The sequence below is a fragment of the Pteronotus mesoamericanus genome, unplaced genomic scaffold (genome assembly GCF_021234165.1).
Source record: "Pteronotus mesoamericanus isolate MK-2021 breed Mesoamerican mustached bat unplaced genomic scaffold, CSHL_Meso_final contig_69, whole genome shotgun sequence".
Classification (NCBI taxonomy): Eukaryota; Metazoa; Chordata; class Mammalia; order Chiroptera; family Mormoopidae; genus Pteronotus; species Pteronotus mesoamericanus.
Genome location: NW_026555237.1, coordinates 596011 through 620015, shown reverse-complemented (window position 1 = coordinate 620015; position 24005 = coordinate 596011). Strand labels below are relative to the sequence as shown.

The 24005-nt window shown below is 39.5% G+C and overlaps 1 protein-coding gene across 1 annotated transcript in view; it reads right to left on the bottom strand.

Annotated features, from left to right (window-relative positions):
• Positions 1–23637, bottom strand: part of CCDC7 (coiled-coil domain containing 7) — a 184040-nt gene extending 160403 nt beyond the window's left edge. Inside the window, exons 1-2 of the mRNA XM_054582286.1 lie at positions 23359–23637; positions 21596–21685 (exon numbers count right to left, since the gene is read on the bottom strand). Of these exons, the coding sequence (XP_054438261.1) occupies positions 21596–21685; positions 23359–23637 (369 nt within the window). The remainder of the gene's footprint in view (positions 1–21595; positions 21686–23358) is intronic.
• Positions 23638–24005: the final 368 nt, after the last annotated feature.

Sequence of the window (24005 nt, the reverse complement as noted above, 5' to 3'; positions counted from 1 at the left end):
GTAAGTGAGAATCTCCAGCCTACAGCACCAGAGCCACAAAAAAACACAGATAACAGCCAGCTGTGAAAAGCTATAGGGTTTCTCTCTGCCAGAGAAGGGTGGCTAGAGACACAAATAGCCTTTTAAAGGGCCAATGCATAAATTTAAAGTTGCAGCTACTTACCCTCGTCTCTGGCAAAGGCAAGGACAGAGGGGGCTTGAGATGCCTGAAGAGAGACTGGGGACAGAAGCTTTGGGGAGAGAACAAAGAAAAGAGCTGGTGGGATCCCAGTGCTGACTTGTCCCCCATACAGCAGCAGCGATCTGGCTCAGGCAGACCACTCCCCTGAGTAGCAGCAATATGAGAGGGCCCAATAAACCTGCCCCCAGAAGGGACTCCACCCTGTACTGTGGTGTTTAAACCTGACTGTTCAGTGCGGCATGACTAGATTAACACCTGAAGGAGACAGTCACAGACAGTTGATTCCTGGAAGTCTCGAACACGCTGCCTAAGTCAGACAGGGTCAACATCTGCCATCATCAGAGGCAGATCCAGAAAGTAAAAACAGCAGTCTCCTACCATAGAAGTTCACACCACAAAGTCAGGAAATCAAGACAGATCAACTTAAGAAGCAGAAGCCAAAAAGAAGAGCCTCACAAATAATGGGAAGACAAAGAAATACCCCCCCAATCGAAAGGAAAGGAGGAATCCCCAAAAAGAGAAATAAATGAAAGAGAGGCAAGTAAACTATCAGACATGGAGTCCAAAACAAAGGTTCTCAGGAAGCTCAATGAGCTCAGTGAGCTCAGAGAAAATTACCAAAAACTACAGGGAAACTATGAGGAACTTATTGCGTACTATATCAGCATGGAAAAAGACATAGAAACTATCAAAAAGAGACAAGAGGAAATGAAGAATACAATTTCTGAATTGAAGAACACAGTAGAAGGAATCAAAAACAGGCTAGATGAAGCTGAGGGTCGAATCAATAAGTGGGAGGACAAGGTAGAAAAAAGCTCCCAGAAAGAGCAAGAAAATGAAAAAAGAAAGAATGAAGAGGCATTCAGGGAAATGCAGGACAACCTGAAAGGTAATAATATCCTTATAATAGGGATACCAGAAGGAGAAGAGGAGTAAGGGATGGAGAACCGGTTTGAAAAAGTAATAATGGAAAACTTCCCCAATTTGAGGAGAGAAAAAGTCACACAAGTCCAGGAAGCACAGAGGGTGCCATTCAAGAGGAACCCAATGAGGCTCGCTCCAGGACACATCATAATTGAAATGGCAACTATCAAAGGCAAACAGAGAATACTAAAGGCAGCAGGGAGAAAGAGGTAGTAACATAAAAGGGAACCCCAATTCAGCTAGCCTCTCACTTCTCAACAGAAACACTGCAAGCCAGAAGAGAATGACAAGAAATATTCCAAGTCATGAAAAGGAAAGGCCTGCAACCAAGAATGCTCTCCCTAGCAAGGCTCCCAATTAAAATGGAAGGTGAAATAAGTTTTCCAAACCAAAGAAGGCTAAAAGAATATACTTTCCCAAACCAGCACTGCAAAATATGCTAATGGGACTGCTGTAAGATGAGGGAAAAGAGTCTATGAATACCCAGATTCTTTCACAGTCACCAATACTTGATATTATCAATATTTTTTAATATACATATTAATCTGATTGTGACAATGATGTATTTTAATTGTTCCTTTATTATTCGTTGAAACTAAACCTGTTTTTGTATATTTCTTGACTATTACTATTATTTTAAAAAAGCTTTAAACGACATTTTGGCATACTTTATCCATTTTTTGATTAAATGTTTATAGAATTATTTCCTTAAACACAAAACGAAACATTACCCCCTTTTTTATTTTTTATTTTTTGTTTATTTACTTATTTATTTATTTAAATTTATTTACTTTTTCAATACATTTGTCTCTACTTCCCCCCCACCACTTTCCCTTGCCACTCCCTCCTTCCCTCCCTCAGCTCTTCCCCTTTGGTTTCGTCCATGAGTCCTTGCTAGATGTTCCTTGACTTTCCCCTTCCCTTCCCTTTCCCTGTCCCCACCTTCCCTCTTGTCTCTGTTGATTTCTTTTCCTTTCAGTGTTGCTGGTCATATTTTCCTTGCATCTTTGCATTGCTGGTTAGGTTCCGATTATAGGTGAAATCATATGGTATTTGTCTTTCGCACATTGGCTTATTTTGCTTAGCATGATGCTCTCCAGTTCCATCCATGCTGTCGCGAAGTTTAGTACTTTTTTTCTTTCTGCTGCGTAGTATTCCATTGTGTATATGTACCATTATTTTTTGATCCAATCATCTACTGATGGGCATTTAGGTTGCTTCCAACACTTGGCTATTGTAAATTGTGCTGCTATGAACATTGGGGTGCATAGGTTCTTTTGAACTGGCGTTTTGGTGTTCTCAGGGTATAGTCCCAGCAGGGGAATCCCTGGATCAAAAGGCAGTCCCATTTTCAGCTTTCTGAGGAAATTCCCCACTGCTTTCCATAGTGGCTGCACCAGTCTGCATTCCCACCAACAGTGGACTAGGGTTCCCTTTTCTCCACAGCCTCACCAGAACCTGTTGTTTGTGGATCTGTTTATGATGGCCATTCTGACCGGTGTGAGGTGGTACCTCATGGTGGTTTCTATCTGCATTTCTCTGATGGCTAGTGATGCTGAGCATCCTTTCAAATGCCTCTGGGCCCTCTGTATCTCCTCCTTAGAAAAGCATCTGCCCAGGTCCTTTGCCCATTTTTTGATTGGATCGTTTGTCTTCTTGGAGTGGAGTCGAGTGAGTTCTTTATGTACCTTGGAGATCAAACCTCTATCTGATATATCATTAGCAAATATATTTTCCCATACGGTTGGCTCCCTTTTCATTCTGCTGATGTTTTCTTTCGCCGTGCAGAAGCTTCTTATTTTTATGAGATCCCACTTGTTTATTCTTTCCTTTATATCCCTTGCTTTAGGAGACATATCAGTGAAAAAATGGCTGCGTGGGATATCCGAGAGTTTTCTGCCAATGTTCTCCTCTAGGACTTTGATGGTGTTGCGACTTATATTTAAGTCTTTTATCCATCTTGAGTTAATTTTTGTGTATGGTGTCAGCTGATGATCCAATTTCAATTTTTTGCATGTAGCTGTCCAGCTCTCCCAACACCATTTGTTGAAGAGGCTGTTATTGCTCCATTTTATGCTTCTGCCCCCTTTGTCGAATATTAGATGTCCATAGAGACCTGGGCTTATTTCTGGGCTTTCTATTCTGTTCCACTGGTCTATGGGTCTGTTCTTGTGCCAGTACCAGATTGTTTTGAGTATGGTGGCTTTGTAGTAGAGTTTGAAGTCTGATATTGTGATCCCTCCTACTTTGTGTTTCTTTCTCAAAATTGCTGCGGCTATTCGGGGTCATTTATGGTTCCATATAGATTTTTGAAATGTCTGTTCTATTTCTGTAAAATAGGACATTGGTATCTTAATAGGGATTGCGTTGAATGTATAAATTGCTTTGGGTAGTATGGACATTTTGAGGATATTAATTCTTCCAATCCATGAGCACGGTATATGCTTCCATTTATTTGTGTCTTCCTTAATTTCTTTTTTCAATGTTGTATAGTTTTCTGCATACAGGTCTTTTGTGTCTTTGGTTAAATTTATCCCTAGGTACTTTATCCTTTTTCGTGCTATATCGAATGGTATATTTTTTCTGATTTCTTCTTCTTCTATTGCATTGCTGGTGTACAAAAACGCCTTTGATTTCTGAATGTTGACTTTGTATCCTGCTGTTTTGCCAAATTCACTTATTAGGTTGAGGAGTTTTTTGGTAGAGTCTACAGGGTTCTCTATGTACACTATCATGTCATCTGCAAACAATGATAGTTTTACTTCCTCCTTTCCTATTTGGATGCCTTTTACCTCTTTCTCTTGTCTGACCGCTGTGGCTAGGACTTCTAATACGATGTTGAATAGAAGTGTTGAGAGTGGACATCCTTGTCGTGTTCCCGATCTTTGTGGGAAAGCTTTCAGTTTTTGCCCTTTGAGTATGATATAAGCTGTAGATTTTTCATATATGGCCTTTATTACGTTGAGGAATGCCCCATTTATTCCCATTTTGCTGAGTGTTTTGATCATAACAAACACTGTACCTTATCAAATGCTTTTTCTGCATCTATCGAGATGATCATGTGGTTTTTGTCTTTTCTTTTATTTATGAGATGTATCACGTTTACTGATTTGCATATATTGAACCATCCCTGCATCTCTGGGATGAATCCCACTTGATCGTGGTGGATAATCTTTTAAATGTATTGCTGGATGTGGATTGCCAATATTTTGTTGAGGATTTTAGCATCTATGTTCATCAGCGAAATTGGCCTGTATTTTCTTTCTTTGTAGGGTCTTTATCTGGTTTTGGGATCAGGGTGATGTTGGCCTCATAGAAGGAGTCTGGGAGTCTTCCCTCCTCTTGGAATAGTCTGAGAAGGACGGGGGTTAGCTCTTCCTTAAATGTTTTGTAAAATTCTCCTGGGAAACCGTCTGGCCCTGGGCTTTTGTGTGCTGGGAGTTTCTTGATTACTGCTTCAGGTTCCCCAGCAGTTATTGGTCTGTTCAAGCTTTCTGTTTCTTCCTCCTTCAGTGTTGGAAGATTATACTTTTCTAAAAATTTGTCCATTTCATCAAGTTTTTCAAATTTCTTGACATATAATTGTTCATAATAGTTTCTGATGATCATTTGTATTTCTGTGGTATCAGTTGTTATTTCTCCTCTTTCATTTCTAATATTATTAATATGGGTCCTCTCCCTTTTTTTCTTGATGAGTCTGCTTAAAGGCTTGTCAATTTTATTAATCTTTTCAAAGAACCAGCTTCTGGATTGGTTGATCCTCTGAATTGTTCTTTTTGTCTCTATGTCATTCAGTTCTGCTCTAATCTTGACTATTTCCTTCCTTCTACTTGCTCTGGGATTTATTTGTTGTTGTTTCTCCAGTTCTTGAAGTTGTAGTGTTAGGTCTTTTATTTGAAATGTTTCTATCTTTTTTAGGTAAGCCTGTATTGATGAACTTCCCTCTCAGGACTGCCTTTGCTGTGTCCCATAGGTTTTGGACTGTTGTCTGTTCATTTTCATTTGTTTCCAGAAATGTTTTGATTTCTTCTCTTATCTCATTATTGACCCATTCATTATTTAATAGTGTACTGTTCAGTGTCCATGACTTTGCAAGTTTTTGAAGTTTCACTTTGAGGTTGATTTCAAGTTTCAAGGCCTTGTGGTCCGAGAAAAAGTTTGGTATTATTTCAATTTTCCTGAATTTGCTGAGGCTTGCTTTGTGTCCTATCATGTGGTCTCTCTTTGAAAAACTGCCATGAACATTTGAAAAGAATGTGCATTTTTCTTCTTTGGGATGTAAGGTTCTCTATATGTCAGTTAAGTCTCTTTGATTCCGTGTTTCATTCAGCGCCACGATATGTTTATTAATGTTTTGTTTGGAAGATCTGTCCATTTTTGAGAGTGGGGTGTTGAAATCCCCTACTATCTGTTGTTGCTGTCTATATCTTTTTTGAAGTCATCCAACAATTTCCTTATAAACTTGGGGGCTCCTATATTGGGAGCATATAAGTTTACAATGTTGATGTCTTCTTGATAGATTCTTCCTTTAAGTATGATAAAGTGCCCCTCTGGGTCTCTTTTTATGGCCTTTGTTTTGAAATCTACTTTGTCTGATACAAGTATGGCAATGCCAGCCTTTTTCTCATGCCCGTTTGCTTGGAATATTATTTTCCATCCCTTTACTTTCAATCTGTGTAGGTCTCTTGTTCTGAGGTGGGTCTCTTGTAGGCAGCATATGTGTGGGTCATGTTTTCTTATCCATTCAGCTACCCTGTGTCTTTTGATTGGGGCATTTAGTCCATTCACATGGAGAGATATTACTGATAGAAATTTACTCATCTTTTCTCTTTGTACCTGTGTTCCTCTCTGTCTCATTCTTTTCCTTCTTCTGCTTAAACCAGTCCCCTTAGCATATCTTGGAGTGCTGGTTTGGTAGAGATGTATTCTTTTAGCCTTCTTTTGTCTGGGAAACTCCGTATTTCCCCTTCTGTTTTAATGGAGAGCCTAGCTGGGTAGAGCAGCCTTGGCTGTAGGCCCTTGCTTTTCATGGCTTGGAATATTTGTTGCCATTCCCTTCTGGCTTGTAGTGTTTCTGTTGAGAAGTCAGCTCCTAGGTGTATTGGGGCTCCCTTGTATGTTACTTTCTCCTTCTCCCTTGCTGCCTTGAGGATTCTCTCTTTGTCTTTGACATTTGCCATTTTAATGATGATGTGTCTTGGAGTGGACCTCCTTGAGTCACTCTTGAGTGGGGTCCTCTGCCTCCTGGGTCCATGAGAGCCTTTATCTCCTCAATTTAGGGAAATTTTCCGTCATTACTTTTTCAAGGAGGTTCTCTATACCTCACTCCTCTTCTTCTCCTTCTGGTATCCCTATTATATGGATATTATTGCGTTTCAGGTTGTCCTGCATTTCCCTAAATGCTCTTCATTCTTTTTGAGCCGTTTTTCCATTTCTTGTTCTTTCTGGGAGCTTCTTTCTACCTTGTCCTCCATCTCACTGATTCGATCTCAGCTTCATCCAGCCTGCTTTGGATTCCTTCTACTGTGTTCTTCAATTCAGAAATGGTATTCTTCATATCCTCTTGTGTCTTCTTGATAGTTTCTATGTCCTTTTCCAGGCTGATATAGTTTTCTGTAAGATACTGATAATTTCTCTGCAGTTTCTCATAGTTATCTTTGAGCTGGCTGAGCTCATTGAGCTTCCTTAGAACCATTGTTTTGAATTCCATATCTGATAGTTCCCTTGCCTCTATTTCATTGAGCTCTCTCTGTGGGGAGTCCCCTTTTCCACTCATTTGGGGGGAACTTCTTTTTCTTCCCATTTTTGTGAGAGTCTGTTAAGTATTTTTGTCCTTTACTTTTCTTTCTGGGCTTGCCTCTGATGATGTCAGTTGTTGACCCTATAGGGCCTTGGGTTGTTTGTTTGAGCCTTCGAGGAGTCTAATGCTTGTGTCTGACTCCTGCTTGGAGCAGCTCTGTCAGGGCTGGGCTATTTTTTGGGGTCTCTCTGCACTCTCACGCGGACTCCTTGAGCGCGTTCCCAGCGGGGCAAGGTCCCCCACCTGCCTGGGCTCGCATGTGCTTGCCCCAGACCAGGGGGCTTATTCGAGACCTCAGGTACTCATCTGGCCCCCCTGGTTGGCGAGGTCCCCGGCACTGGTCAGTTTAGGGTCTTCTATTGTGTGTTTTCCCCGCTTTTGGCTCTTTGGGTGCTTTGCTTGCCCTCGCCAAATTGGGACTACGGAAATGGGAGGAAATCAGCTCTAGGACTCTCCGGTTAATCCTGTTTCTGGTCTCTCCTCCAGGGACTCTGGGCAGCTCTACTTATTTTGTGGGCCGCTCCGCAATCGCTGCGGGCAGGTCAATTTACGCCTGCCCTTGCCCCTCTGCACACTCCCTCGCAGGCCGTATGGTTGCCATTCTGTGTGAGGCCTTGCCGGCCGGTGCAAGCATTCGCCAGCCCGCGTGGGTCACACACACGCTCGCCAACCCTCGCCGGTCACTCGGTGCTAATGTGCGCACCTGCTCTGGGTGTTTTGGGGGTGTCTATGTGTGCTTTTCGGCGTTTGGCTCTTTGGGGGTGTGGCATCTTCCTGCGCAATGGAGTCTACGGCAAGGAGAAGGAGTCGGGACTCCCTGGTTCCTCCTCCCGTTCTTTCCCCAATGCCTCCGTTTCTAGTCCCCCCTCAGGGGCCTCTGGGCAGTTCTGTGACCCCTTCGGCCAAGGATCCAACCCCTGTGCGGACTGCGTTTCAATCGCAGGCAGTCTGGTTCATGCACGCCCCATTTTTGCTTCTTTGGGGTCGCACCTTTCCAGCCCACAGTGGAGACTACCGAACGGGGAGGAATTCGAGACTCCCGGGTTTCTCCTCCCGTTCTTTCCCCAACGCCTCCATCTCCAGTCTCTCCTCAAGGCTCTCCCAGCCAGTCTGCACTCAGCCCCACAGCTCACACGTGGACAAGCTGTGTGCAGAGCGCACAAAAGACAGGTTAATTGATTCCCTTATGCCTGAGCGAGATGGGAGCTGCAGAGTGGGAAGTGTGTTATCACCCAGGCTCCACCAGCCGCCGTGTCAGTTCTCTTCACAAAGTTTTCCTCACCAGTCTTTTCCCAGGCACCAGCCCACTCTGCTGCCGCCTCTACCCAGCGATCAAGGAGGGTGGCTGCCGCTGCAACTTTTGCGTTTGCCCTTTAAATGTCTTTTTGCATCCCCAGCCACCTGTCTCTAGCAGAGAGCGCCCCTAAGCTTTTTGGGGTTGCGTTTTGTCTGTATTTTCTTGGATTTAGCTGCTGTAGTTTAGGGGTTCCTGTTTATGATTCAGACCCCGTTCTTCTTGGGGTGAGCTAACTGGCCGTTTCAATGTCCCTCTGGTGCCAGTGCCTGGTGGCACCCAGCCCACCCTCTCGAGCCTCCACCGCACTTCTCACCCGTTGGGATGTGTGAGAGTCGAATCCACTGTCCGCGGCACCAAGGCTCCTCTCCCACTATCGCTCCACTGCTTTCCAGGTGATTACTCCCTTATTAGTTGCAATTCCAGTTTGGTTTTGGGAGGAGGTCAGTGTGACTCCCATTCACTCCTCCGCCATCTTTCTCTATTGATTTCTTTTTTTTTTTATTGCTGTTAAAGTACTGTTGTCCCATTTTCCCCTTACCACACTCCCCCCCCCCATTTATCCCCATCTCCCACCCTCATTCTTTCCCCACTTTGGCTTTGTCCATAGGCCCTTTATATGTGTTCCTTGATGACCATTCCCCTTCTTTCCCCCTTTATCTCCATCCCCTCCCCCGTCTGGTTACTGTGGATTTGTTCTTTATTTCAAAGTCTCTGGTTGTATTTTCCTTGCTTGCTTGTTGATTAGGTTCCACTTATAGGTGAGATCATATGGTATTTGTCTTTCACTTCCCAGCTTATTTCACTTAGCATAATGCTCTCCAGTTCCATCCATGATGGAAGAAGAGTAGCTCTTTCTTTCTTTCTGCTGCATAGTATTTCATTGTGTAAATGTACCATTGTTTTTTTTTTTTAGATAGTATTTATTTATTTATAGACAGAGGGGAAGGGAGGGAGAAAGAGAGTGAGAGAAACATCAATGTGTGGTTGCCACTTATGTGCCCCCTACTGGGGACCTGGCCCACAACCCAGGCATGTGCCCTAGACTGGGAATCGAACTGGCATCCCTTTGATTCTCAGACCAGCACTCAATCCACTGAGCTACACCAGCCAAGGCTGTAACATAGTATACTGATGCACTCATTTACTGATGGTCACTTAGGTGCTTCCAACACTTGGCTATAGTAAATTGTGCTGCTATGAGTATTGGGGTGCATAGGTTCTTTTGTATTGGTGCTTTAGGATTCTTAGGCTATAATCTCAGCAGTGGAACTATAGGGACAAAAGGCAGTTCCATTTTTAGTTTGTTGAGGAAATTCCAAGCTGTTTTCCACAGTGCCGGCACCAGTGTACATTCCCACCAACAGGGCACTAAGGTTCCCTTTTCTCTACAACCTCGCCAGCACCTGTTTGTTGATTTGTTAATGATGGCTGTTCTGACTGGTGTGAAGTGGTACCTAATTGTGGTTTTAATTTGCATCTCTCTGATGGCTAGTGATGCTGAGCATCCTTTCATATGTCTGGGCCCTGTGTATGTCCTCCTTGGAGGACTCCTTTGCCTATTTTTTAATTGGATTGTTTGTCTTCCTGGAGTGGAGTCATGTGAGTTCAAAAGACACCTTAGAGGTAGGAAGGGGCTGGAAAGAAATATTTAAAGTTGTAAAAGGCAAAGACCTACATCCAAGATTACTCTATCCAGCAAAGCTCTCATTTAGAGTGGAAGGGCAGATAAAATGCTTCCCAGGTAAGGTAGAGTTAAAGGAGTTCATCATTACCAAGCCCTTATTATATGAAATGTTAAAGGAACTTATCTAAGAAAAAGAAGTTCAAAACTATGAACAGTAAATTGACAACAAACTTGCAAATATCAACAACTGAATTTAAAAAAAAAACAACTAAGCAAACAACTACAACAGGAACAGAATCATAGATATGGAGATCATTTGGGGGTTTTTCAGTGGAGCAGGGTAATATGGATAATGGGGAAAAAGATACAGGGATTAAGAAGCATAACTGGTAGGTACAAAATAGACAAGGGGAGATTAAGAATAGTATTTAAAATGGAGAAGCCAAAGAATTTATACGCATGACCTATGGACATGAACTAAAGGGGCAGGGATTGCTGGAGGGAATGGGTACCAGGCAGACGGGGGCAAAAGGGGGAAAATGGGACAATTGTAATAGGATAATCAATAAAAGATATTTTAAAAGAAAAATTTAAAAAAAGAATTTGAGGAAGATACAAATAGGTGGACATGTACCATGTTCCTGGATTAAAGAATTAACGTCATTAAAGTGTCCACATTACCCAAAGCTATCGATGGATTCAATGCAGTTCCTATCAAGATACCAATGGCATATTTCACAGAGAGAGAACAAATATTCCAAAAATTTCCATGGAACCAAAAAGGACCCAGAATACCCTTAGCGATTCTGAGAAAGAATGACAAAGTTGGAAGTATCACAACACCTGATATCAACTGTACTACAAGGCCACGCTGTAACCAAAACAGCTTGGTAATAGCACAAGAACTGGCACATAAATCAATGAAACAGAACAATGGGCTCAGAAATAAACCTACACCTTTATGATCAATTAATATTTGACAATAAAGCAAAAGAATACAATGGAGTAAGAAAAGGTCTTTTCAAGGGGAGGGGGTCAGGATGGTGGCATAGGTAAACAAAGCTCACCTCCTCACAAACCACATCAAAATTACAGCTAAACTATACAATAACCATCATTCATAACTGTCCAAAATCAAGCTGAATGGAAATCCTACCTGTACAGAAATAAAGAATAAAATACATCGTGATTGGTGGGACAGGTGGAGGTGCAGAACAGGCAGGTCCCACACCTACATGTGTCAGATAAAACTCAGGAGGGAAATTGAAGGAGCAAAGAGTTCCCAACCCCCACAAAGACCCCCAGCACAGGGTTCCAGAGAAGCCACCATAAATTCTGACTGTAAAAACCAGTGAGGATTGAGACTGCAGAAGACAGAAACTGCTGTCTTCCTTGGCAGTTCCCCTTAAAGCAGCAGTCCCCAACCTTTTTGGCACAAAGGACTGGTTTTGTGGATGACAATTTTTCCATGGACCAGGGTGGGCGGAGACAGAAGGCAGAGCTGAGGAGGTAATGCAAGCAAATCTTTGCTTGCTCACCCACTGCTCACCTCCTGCTGTGCGACCTGGTTCCTAACAGGCCACAGATTGGTGCCTGTCCATGGCCCAGGGGTTGGGGACCCCTGCCTTATGAAGGGCCCCACACAGACTTATTCATACTCACTCCCTCTAAGCTCCAGTGTAGGGGCAACAGGTTAAAAGGCATGAGAGACATATGAGGAGAAAGTGAATTGTCTGGCAGTGAATTAGGTGAGAGCTGGAGGACAGCTTTCTTCCCAACATAAGTGCTGGCAGAGGCCACTTGTTCCTCTTTTGAGCTCTCCCCACACAGAGACACAGAGCTGGCAGGCAGGCACCCTATCTGAGACTCCATCAACCTGGCTCACACTGTTTGGCCCACCCTGGTGATTCCCTGGGGCTCCATCCCACCCAACTTTTGGGTCCACCCAAGCTGTTTTCACTGGCTTTTCCATATGAATGGTTTGCCTTGGCTCATTCTTCATATTTTCCTAAATTATCTCAAACAAGCATCATCTGGCATCCATGATTCCTGTACCTCTTGCTAAGTTGCCATAGGCCTAGCAATAGCAGCAGCTGTACTTGGTTCACAGCTTGGCCTCTCCTGGGCACCTCCAAGCCCAAAACAAGTAGCAGCCATCTGCAGACCACTCTGTAGCTAATTCTGTGTGACCCTGGAAAGAATTCAGGCAGTGGCTGACCTTGAATATGCCAACAGCAATCAAGGCTGAACTACAACAGGAGGGTGTACACAGCCTGCACAATAGGCACACATCGAATACCCAGCTTGGGTAATAGAGGGAGCTGTACCACTGGACCCTACAGACCACTTAATCCATGAGGCCACTCTACCAAGTGTGGGAGACTGGGCTGCTCTATCTATTACATAGAAACAAATACTTGGAGGCTGCCAAAATAAGGAGACAAAGAAACATGACCCAAATGAAAAAAAACAGAACAAAACTTCAGAAAAAGTACAAAACAAAATGGAGACGAGCAAGCTACTAGATGCAGAATTTAAAACACTGGTTATAAGGTTGCTTGGTGAACTTAGTAAGAACTTCAACATCAAAAAAGGGCATGTAAACCATAAAAAAAAAAAACCCCAATCATAAATGAAGGATACACTGATTAAAATCAAGAATAATTTATAGGGAATCAATAGTACTGCAGATGAAGCCTAGAATCAAATCAGTAACTTGGAATATAAGAAAGCAAAAAACACTCAATCAGATCAGCAAGAAAAAAAAAGGAATCCTTAAAAATGAGGATAGTGTAAGGAGCCTCTGTGATAACTTCAAGAGTACCAACATCTGCATAATAGGGGTGCCATAAGGAGAAGAGAGAAAGCAAGGAATTGGAAACCTATTTGAAAATATAATGACAGAAAACTTCCTTAACTTGTTGAAAGAAATAGAAACACAAGTCCAGGAAGTGCATAGAGTCCCAAACAAGATGAACCCAAAGACACTCACCTCGAGATACATCATAATTAAAATGCCAAAGGTCAAAGACAAAGAGAGAATCTTAAAAGCAGTAAGAGAAAGCAGTTAGTTACATACAAGGGAGGCCCCATAAGACTGTCAGCTGATTTCTCAAAAGAAACATTGCAGGCTACAAGGGATTGTCAAGAAATATTCAAAGTAATGAAAAGAAAGGACCTACAACCAAGATTACTCTATCCAGCAAAGCTAGATTTGGAATCATAAAACAGGTAAAGATCTTCCTAGACAAAGAAAAAAATTAAAAGAGTACATCACCGCCAAACCAGCATTATATGAAATGTTAAAGAGTCTTCTTGGAGAAGAAGAAGAAGAAGAAATATAAACGGTAAAATGACAACAAATACTTATCTATCAACAATTGAATCTAAAGCACAGTATAAACAAACAGAACAGAAACAAAATCATAGCTAGAGAACATTTTAACAGTTGCTACATCGGAGGGTGTCGGGGGGATGGGTGAAAATGGTGAAGGTATTAAGAAGTACAAATTGGTAGTTACAGAATAATCATGGCAGTATAAAGTAGAGCATAGGAAATAGAGTAGCCAAAAAAACATATGCATGAACCTATGGATGTAGACAATGCTGTGATGATTGCCTGAGGGAGTCGGGAGGCTGGGTGGATGAGGGCAATGGGGGAAAATTTGGAACAACTATAATAACATAATCAATGAAATATAATTTTTTAAAAAGTCTCTTCAAAAGTGGTGTTGGAAAAATTGGACAGGTACATGAAAAAAATAAAGTAAAACTAGACCACCAACTTACTCCATATACAAGAATAATCTCAAAGTGGATAAAACACTTAAATGTAAATTACAAGAACATAAAAATCCTAAAAGAAAACATGAGCACTGAAGTCTTAGACATATCTCACAGAATGACTTTTTGTCAATATATCTCCTAGGCCAAGAGAAACAAATGAAAAAAATAAACAGACGGGAATACAACAAATTAAAATACTTCTGCACACCTAAAGAAATCATTGATAAAATAAAAGGGAAACCCACTATACGAGAGAATGCATTTGCCAGTGAAACACTGTATAAAGGATTAATATCCAAAATACATAAAAGTCTTATATAACACCAAAAAAACAAACAATACAATTAAAAAATGGACAAAGGACCTGAACAGATACTTCTCCAAAAAGGAAATATAGATGGTCAATAGAGACATGAAAAGATGTTCAATATCACTAATAATCAGAAAGATGCAAATTAAAACCATGATGAGATATCACTTTACACCTACCAGAATGGATACCATAAATAAATCAGCAAACAAGTACGGGCAAACGTGGAGAAAAGGGAACACAAGTGTACTGTTGGTGGGAATGCAGACTGATGCAGCCACTGTGGAAAACAGTATGGAGTTTCCTCAAGAAATTAAAAATGGAACTGCCTCTTGACTCAGAGATCCCACATCTGGGAACATATCCTAATAATCCCAAAATAACAATCAGAAAATATATATGCACCCCTATGTTCATAACGGCGTTACTTGCAATAGCCAAGATCTGGAAACAGACCAAGTGACCATCAGTTAGATGTGTGGATCAAAAAACTGTGGTACATCTACACAATAGAATACTACACAGTCATAAAAAAAATAAGGAAATCTTACCTTTGTGACAGTGTGAATGAACCTGAATATTATCAGGCTAAGTGAAATAAGCAGTCGGTGAAAGACAAATTCCATATGATCTAACTTATATGTGGAATCTAATGAACAAAACAAACTGAGGAACAAAATAGAAACAGAGGCATGGAGACTGGAACAGACTGAAAGATGTCAGAGGAGAAGGTGGACAGTGGCCTGGATGAACGAATGTGAAGGGATTAGTCAAGAAGATATTTGCCTAACCCATAGACAGAGGCAACAGTGTGTTAATGACCAGAGGGAAGGGAGTGGTGACAGCATGGGGAATGTAGAAAAAGGGAATGGAATGGGAACATCTGTAATAGTATAAGCAATAAAAATAAAATCAAAAATAGATATAACATGCAATGACTAATCATAAGAAAGCTTGTATCAGGCAAAGCAGACATCAGAACATAGAACTATATCAAAGATAAAAAATAATTTTGGACCTCTGGTTCTGACCATGATGGACTAGGTCCATTCTCCTAATCTCTCCTACAACTCAAATACCCTAGACATAATACAACAAACACAGGAAGATTGTGAAAGATGAAAGAAAAAGGCAGGAATCTCGGGACTTGAAGGATAATGAGTTCCTTAGGTTTTCATTTTACATACATATACAATGGAGAGCACTGGAAAAGCCTGCAGCTTGGAACTGCCAATAAGAACTCTTAGGAAAAGTCAAAGGGCTGTGGGAAGGTGTCTCTACCATAACACAAAACCTTTTTGACAGTACCTATCCTACTTGAGTAAAATGCCAAGAAAAAAACTGCACCACCCCCCTATATGTGTGAAGAGGGCCGAAAAATAATGTGTCAGTGAAAGGTGGCCTTCCTTATTCCCAACTAGGGTAGTGTCAGCAGGGCTGGAGAGTGGATTTCAACCATCTAGCTGGCTGTAGTAGGTGGCACTCCAGTTGTGCCCCTAGAGGGGTACTGGTGGAGGCAAGCAGAAAACTAAACTTCCTCCCTTGTCTGTAAGTAGCAGTCAGAATAAGTCAAGGATGTCTGTTCTCATTACTACTATTAAATACAATACTGGGAACCAGAGCCAGCATAGTAAGTCAAGAGAAAGAAATGCAAAGTAATCATATTGAATAGGAAGAAGTAAAACTGTCCCTATTTAAAGGTGACATATTTGTCCATGTTTGTCTTGGGTAGAAAATACCAAGAAATTTACAGAAAAACTCCTAGAATGAAAAAGTACATTGAACAAGGTTGCAAAACACAGGGTGAGGCAAAAGTAAATACAGTTGTGAGTACACAAAACAGAATTTCCTCTTGTATCATTATTTATTATTGTATTATTTTCCATGCAAACAAGTGTAAACCTACACTTTCTGCACCCTGTATAAGATCAACAAACAAATATCAATCATATTTCTACATTCTAGTAATATGTGTAAACAATCTTAAAAGATAATGCCACTAAAAATCTTTGCAAAAAACATGAAATATTAACATATAAACCTAACAAATCATGTACAAGATTGAATGGTGATAATTACAAAATTCTGATGAAAGTAATCAAGTAAGCCCTAAATATAGAGAGAAAGATATACCATGTTCATTGATTAAAAGACAACATAAATGTGCTATTAACAGGAGCCAAACTCAATCTCTACCTAACAAAAACAATTATAAAAGAAAAAACTATTATGAATAAAGTATATTAAAGTACAATTGAATGCTAAGAAATATTTAAAATAATTTATCTCACTAATAGATTTTTTTAGCCCTGGCTGGTATGGCTCAACTGATTGAGTGCCAGCCTTCAAACTGAAGGGTTGCTGGTTCCATTCCTAGTTGGGGCACATGCCTGGGTTGCAGGCCAGGTCTCCAGTAGGGGATGCACAAGAGGCAACCACACATTGATGGTTCTCTCCTTCTCTTTCTCCCCCCGTTCCCCTATCTCTAAAAATAGATAAATAAAATCTTTGAAAACATAGATTTTTAAAAACTACATTATCATCTTAATAGTTACATAACTTTGATATATACAAGAAATTTTTTTAATTCAATAACTTCTTTACTGTTTTGTTTTGTTATTTATCAAACTAGAAATATTAGAAACTGTTAACATGATGAAGGATATTCATCTCAAACCAACAGCCCACCACATGCTTAAAAATAAATAAAAGTATTAACATTAAAAATAAAGCATATAAGTAAACTTCAATTAAACTTTAAGTGTTGCTGGCAGAGGATGGAAAAATCAGTACACTATTTTCAAGTTACCTAAGAGGATCATTTTTATTGTCTTTTGTGTCTTCTTTTTATTATTTTCTTCAGAACTCTTTAAAAATTTTATTGATAATCAAAAATATTGAAACTCTAACAGTATTTAAGGCATGATTTTTATTTTAATTTACTTTTTAAATAAATTTATTGGGGTAACACTGGTTAATAAAATTATACAGATTTCAAGTGTATATTTCTATGATACATGATCTAAATATGATATTATGTCCCCACCAAATTCAAATCATATCCCATTACCATATATTAGACCTCCCTTACCCTCCAACACCTGTCTCTCTGGTAACTAGCAACTTTACTGTATTTGTTTATTGTTTATAGTAAATTTTTGGTAGAGTCTTAAGCGTTTTCTGTATAAAGAATCATGTCATCTGCAGAAAGTGACACTTTTACTTCTTCCTTCCCAATATGGATGGCTTTTATTTCTTTCTTTTGTATGATTGCTCTTAGGACTTCTAAGAACTTATGTTGAGTAAGAGTAGTGAGAGTGGACATCTTTGTCTTGCTGCTGATTTTAGAGGAGAAGCTTTCAGCATTTCACCATTGACTATGATACTGACTGAGGTTTTGTCATATATGGCCTTTATTTTGTTGTGGTACTCTCCTTCTATACCTATTTTATTGAATGTTTTAATCATAACTGGATATTGTATCTTATCAAATGCTTTTCTGCATCTATTGGTAAGGTCATATGATTTGTATCCTTTGTTTTGTTAATGTGGTGTATTATAATGATTTGCATATATTGAATGATGCTTCTGACCCTAGAATAAAACCCACTTGTTCATGGTTTATTTAACGTATTATTGTATTAGCTTTGCCAGTATTTTTGCATCTGTATTCATCAAAGATATTGGTCTTTAGTTGTGTGTGTGGGGGGGGGGGGGCGCGCGCGCGCGTTATCCTTGCCAGGTTTTGGTACCAGGGTTATGATGGCCTTACAAAATGTGTTAGTAAGTATTGGCACTTTTTCAATTTTTTTGAAGAATTTGAGAATGTTAGGTAGAATTCAATAGTTAAGTTATCTGGTCCTGGGCTTCAATTTTTGGAGAGGTTTTGATTTTTTTTTAATTTTCTAACTGTTGAACAATCTACTTATCTTTTCCAATTCTTCATGATTCAGTCTAGGAAGGTCATGTACTTCTAGATACTTATCCATTTCTTCTACAAATTTCTTATTAAATTTTGTGGCATATAGTCTTTTATGGTATTTCTAGTATAATCTTTTGTATACCTGTGGTGTCTGTGGTAACTTCTTTCATTTCTGATTTTGTTTATATGTCTTTTCTCTTTTTTTCCTTAGTGAATCTAGCCATGGGTTTGTCAATTTTATTAATCTTTTCAAAGAACCAGCTCTTTGTTGCATTAATTTTGTGTATAGCCTTTTTGTTCTCTATTTTATTCATTTCTGCTCTAGTTTTTATTATTTCCTTTCTTCTGTTGACTTTAAGTTCCTTTTGTTCTTTTTCTGTTACATTGTTTACTTGGGATTTCTCTTGTTTATTGAGATGTGCCTATAATGATATTAATTCCTTCTTATTACTGCTTTTGCTGTATCCCAAAGGTTTTGATATGTTATACTGTCAGTCTCAGTTGTCTCTACATATCTTTTGATCTCACCTTCTACTTTGCCTTTCACACATTTTTAGTAGTATGTTGATTAATCTCCACATAATTTTGGGTTTCTCTATTTCCATTTTGCAGTTGATTTCTAATTTCGAAGCACCATGTTTAGAGGACATGTTTGGTATGGCTTTGGTCTTCTTGAATTTGCTCAGGCTAGTTTTGTGACCCAAAGTATCTATCCCTGAGAATGTTCCATGTGCATTGGAGAATGTACAATCTGGTGTTCTCGGATGAAAAGCTATGTAAAAGAATTATGTTCACCTGCTCTAATGTGTAATTTAAGGCTAATATTTATTGAATTTCTGTTTGGTTGTTCTATATAGAGCTGTCAGAGGAGTATTAAGGTCCCCAACTATGGGTGTGTTTTTGTCAGTTTTTCCCTTTAGTTATGTGAGTAGTAGCTATACATATTCCAGTGATCCCTGACTGAGTGCATAGGTATTAAGAAGTGTTACATCTTCTTGATGTAGTGTCCCCTTTATCATTATAAAATGTCCATTTTTGTATCTTGGTACCTTTATTATCTTGAAATCTATTTTGTCAGATATAAACATCCCCTGCTTCTCTGTGGATGTTATTTGCCTAGAGAGTTGTTTTTGGCACTTGCACTTCTAGTCTTTGTCTTTGCAACGTAGACGTGTCTCCTGGAGGCAGCCTGTGGTTGCGTTTTATTATCTGACCCAATCAGCTGCTCTGTATCTCTTCATTGGTGAATTCGGTCTTTTTCCATTTAGGGTAATTATTGATGTATGAGGATTTTCTATAGCCATTTTTCTTTTGTTTTATGGTAGCTCTGTGCTTCCATTGGTATTTTTCCTTTGTATTTCTGACTGTTGTCTTTGTTTGGTGGCACTCCAAAATTATTTCCTCTGTTTCCTTATTTTTTAAGCTTTTGTCTCAGTTTGGATTGTGTATGATTACCATGAGGTTTATGAAGTTAGTTTCATGTATAGTTTTTTTTTTCCTTTGAATCCATCCGATTTCCAGCCTTCTTTGGAAATTCAGACATTTATCCCATCTCCTTTCATGTTTTTGTCCCTGTTTATGTTGTAAGTTTGATGACAATCTTACCTGTAGTGTCGTGGCCTTTTGTTCTTTGTTTCAGGTAGAATAACCTCCTTGAGTATTTTCCTGCAATAGTGGTCTTCTGGTGAAAAATTCCCTGGAAAAGTCTTTACTTCTTCATATCTAAAGGATGTCTTTATTTCCTCTTCATATCTAAAGGATAAATTTGCTAGATATATTATTCTTGGCTGGTAATTTCTGTCAGTAGTCTAAATACAGGATCTGGCAAAAAGTAATGCCTGTTTGAGTGTGGTTGGTAGGGTAATAATATGGGTGTAATACTTTATAGTTTTAAATTGAACATTTTACCTAAAGTGCCATACAGTGTACTTGAGTGTGACATTCTTATGTTACAGAATTGCATGCTTACGGTTTTGTAATGAAAGATTTTGTAATAAAAAAGGGGGGCATTATTTGTGCCAGACCCTGTATTTGGATCCATTCTCTTCTGGCATGTAGAGTTTCTGCTGAGAAGTCCAATGTTAACCTAAGGGGCTTTGTAGGTTGCTTTCTTTGAGAATTCTTCCCTGGCGGCCTTGAGAATTCTTTCTTTGTCATTAATTTATGACAATTTTAATACAATGTGCCTTGAAGAAGGCCTCTCTGCATTTAGGTACCTAAGTGTCCTGTGTGCTTCTTGGATTCAATGACCTGAGTCCACAGGTTTGGGAAGTTCTCATCAACTATTTGGTTGAATAGGCTCTCCATTCCCTTCTCCCTCTATTCTTCTGGTATGCTTAGTATTCTTATATTGTTTTTTCTGATGGAGTCAGATAACTCTCATAGTGCTCAATTCTCTCTCTTCTTGCCTCTGAGTCATTTCTAGATTTCTATCTTTGATATCACTAGTTCTTTCTCCATTTAGTCAACTCTATTTCCTATGTTCACTAGTCCATTCTTGATGTCGTTTATTGAATTCTTTATCTCCAGAATTTCATTCTTTTGTAAAATTTCAATCTCTTTGGTAAAGTACTCATTTTGTTAGTTGATTTGTTTTCTGAGTGCATAAAATGGCCTATCTGTATTTCTCACATCTCATTGAAATCTGCCATTTAGATCACACATTTCCATATGTTCTGATTTGCTTTCTGGAGATTTTTCATTTTCTTTTTGAGCTGCCTTGCTACTTTGGTTATTCATGGTATTTGACAGTTTCCTTCTCTGTCTAGGCATCTATGTATGAGTGGCACTTCTCTAGCATATTACTTTGAAGAGATATTTCTATTATTTTTCTAGTAGGAGGCACTAAATCACATCTTGGGGTTTTGGGGGTTTTTTTTAGCTCTGTGAAATCCCATTGCAGGCCCCCACAGCGGTTACCAGTGCTGCCATAATGCTTGGGGGTGGTGTTTTCTGGGGAAATCCAGTCACCTCCTTTCTTTAGTCCTCCTGGTAATGGCAACCTTAGACCTCTGCAGGGCCCTCCCTGCCCCCCACTGCTGCACCCTGTCTAGGGATCAGTCAGAAAGTACACTCTTGGCTCTGGGGAAATAGTGATTCTGTAATACCAGTTCTCAGGTTTGCAGATAATATGTTCCGCAATCCACTACCAAGGGCGAAGGAATGTAAGCTTTGGTAGTTCATGGAATAGTGAGGCTTCATGACTTTCCTTTTTCTTCTGGAATGCTAACTGCACAACAGCAATGGCAACATCCCTATGCTGTATCCTTGTCCTGGTCTCCAGGTCCAGCCACAGCTTGTGCTGCTCTCTTCTGCAGGAATGCCCACCAAATCTCTCTGCTCCTTCTGACTGAAGGGAGTGCTAGCCATAACCGATTTCCTCCCCTCTCCCGGCTGTGCTCTGCCACAAGCTCCCAGCTGCAGGGCTGCTTCATGACTAATCTCAGCCTTACACCCTTCTCACCTACCATTTGTTCCTGCTTGCTCACCTTTAGATGCTTCCATGCATGGATCTCTCAGGCATGCCTGCATGTTGAGCAGTGAATCCTTTGTTGAGTTATAGCTGTTCAAATTGTTGAAATTTAAGTGAGACAGACCAAGGGGATCTCTCACACCACCATTCTCCTGACACCACCAGAGGAACATTTTAATGGATGGGAAATTCATTCTGTAAACATATATGGACTCAAATAAAAAAAGTTTAGCCCTTTTCAGTGTCAGTGTCTCCACATTAGGGTTAAAGCATACTTACAGATAAAGATAATTTTTCACGTTCAGCCTTCACAACTAGTTTTTCATTTCCATTGCCAATCCCATAGGTTTCTTCCAAAGTAGAAACAACCTATGAGAAAATCAAAGCAAATTAAGTACTTTCATAGTTCAAATTATTATATTAAATGTTAAAAGATATTAAATAAACCATGTCAGGACCTTTTTGGCAATAAGACATTTCTGCCAGTGTCATAAACTTAAATTTTCCATCTTGCAGATTACTTTGAAGAGATCTTTCTATTATTTTTTTCAGTAGGTGGCACTAAATCACACCTGGTTTGGTTTTTTTTTTTTTTTAATCTCTGTGAAATCCCATTGCTGACCCCCACAGCTGTTATCAGTGCATCTCCCATCTCCTATCATCATGAAGAAGTGATGACCAACAGTCCTTGACCCTACTTCCTAGCAAGAGAGGCCCTGTGACTCTTTCACTTCTGTGTTGACAGATATCTAAAAAAGGAGAGTCTGTCTATGCATTGCTGAAGCATCACCTATACTTACCACCAAAATATTCCTCAAAATGACTCAACCTTCTTGTTTGAAGAGAGTGGAGAAAATAAAGAGATAGAGACCAGAAGCAATACACTTTTAAAGCAAATTCTCTGAACTAGACTCTCAAACTTTGAGCAAACTTGTATTTTGGCAGCTTGACAAACTATATTCTTTTTATGTTTGTGCTATCCCTTGTTGTTCTCACTTGGTATTTGACACATTTACAATTCAAGTCTATATTATTGGGCAAAAAGAAAACTAGAGAAAAGGAGATTTCTTTCCCAACACTAAGAGCTCAAGTTTCTAAAGTGCAGAGAAGAGTTGATATAACAGGTATAAGACTTCAACAAGCCTATTTTTAGAAAACTCTTTTTGCATCTCAGAACTTGGATTTCAAGAAAGTCCCTACCATTCATTAACTGATTAATTGCTCACTGTCCCTAAACTGTTTGTACAAAAAATGATTTATACTGAACACCTGTTCTCCTTCAGAGAGTCTAGAATTTTATTTATTTATTTATTTATTTATTTATTTATTTATTTATTTTTTATTTTGTGACATTTTCTTTTTATTTTATTTTTTAAAAATCTTTAAATTATATTTTACCCATTGCCATTTCTCCCTTATACTACCCACCCCTTCCATGAGCACAGAGTTGTCCATAAGTCCTTTTACTTTTTCTCCCTCTACTCCCAACCTCCCCCCCAAGAGCTGTCATCCTGCTCTCTATCTATGAGTCTGTCTATATCTTACTTGTTTGTTCATTTTGTTCATTAGATTCCACATATGAGTAAAATCATATGGTACTTGTTTTTTTCTGACTGGATTATTTCACTTAGCATAATGTTTTCCATGTCCATTCATACTGTCACAAAGGTTATTTTTTTTTGAGTCTAGAATTTTAATACATGGAAAGCAATGAGTATCTAAGTGACCAAGCTCCAATAAAACCTTGGGCTCTGAGTCTCCAATGAACTTTTCTTGTACACATTTCATGTGTTTTGTCACAGTCTGTTGTGGGAGGAATTAAGCATGCAATGTGTGACTCCAGAGAGGAGTCTTGGAAGCCTGGACCTGGTTTCCTCCAGACCACCCGTATGCGCTTTCCCTTTGTTAATTTTGCTTTGTATCCTTTCACTGTAATAAATCTTAGCCATCAGTATGACTTAGGCTGAGTCCAGTGAGTCCACCTACCAAATCACTAAACTTAGGGATGCTCATGGTGACACAGGGACCAACAAGTGACTTACCATCTTCAGATGCTTGGTAATTTTCCTGAGCAATTCATTTTCTGCTATTAACTCCTTTGTTTTACTTGATGGAATGGGCAAAGCATACCTCACGATGGATTCTCCTGTTGGTGGAGATCTTAACACCATTGGTTCAAGTTTATTACGTACTAATTTTGAACTTTGTTTTTCCTTTGGTTTAGGTGACAATGGTGAATTAAGTAGTCCTTTTCTGTAACTTAATTCTGGAACATTTGCCAATTTATTACTCGAGGCCAACAGATGCTTTACTGGCTTCATTTTTGTTATTTAGCTTCTAAGTTATAGGTGAAAAAATTTTATTCCTCCCTGTGAAGAAAGACGAAGATTTCAGATTTAAAATGATGGCAGAACTCTCAACTGCCACGAAGATGGCAAACCCCAAAAATCAACTCTGGAGAAATTACAAAATAAAAAAGGAAACATTCCTAACAACAAAATTTTTTAAAAGAACTGTAAGACACTCCTAGAGGGGACTAAAGTCTGATTTCTGTATGGGCATTTAGAATGGGTACTAACAGGAAGGAAGAAGACAGTGGCAGTAGTAAAAGAATATATTCAGAAAATTTTAAAATATTAATCTTAGTCCTGGTCAGGTGGCTCATTTGGTTGGAGCATTGTCTCATACA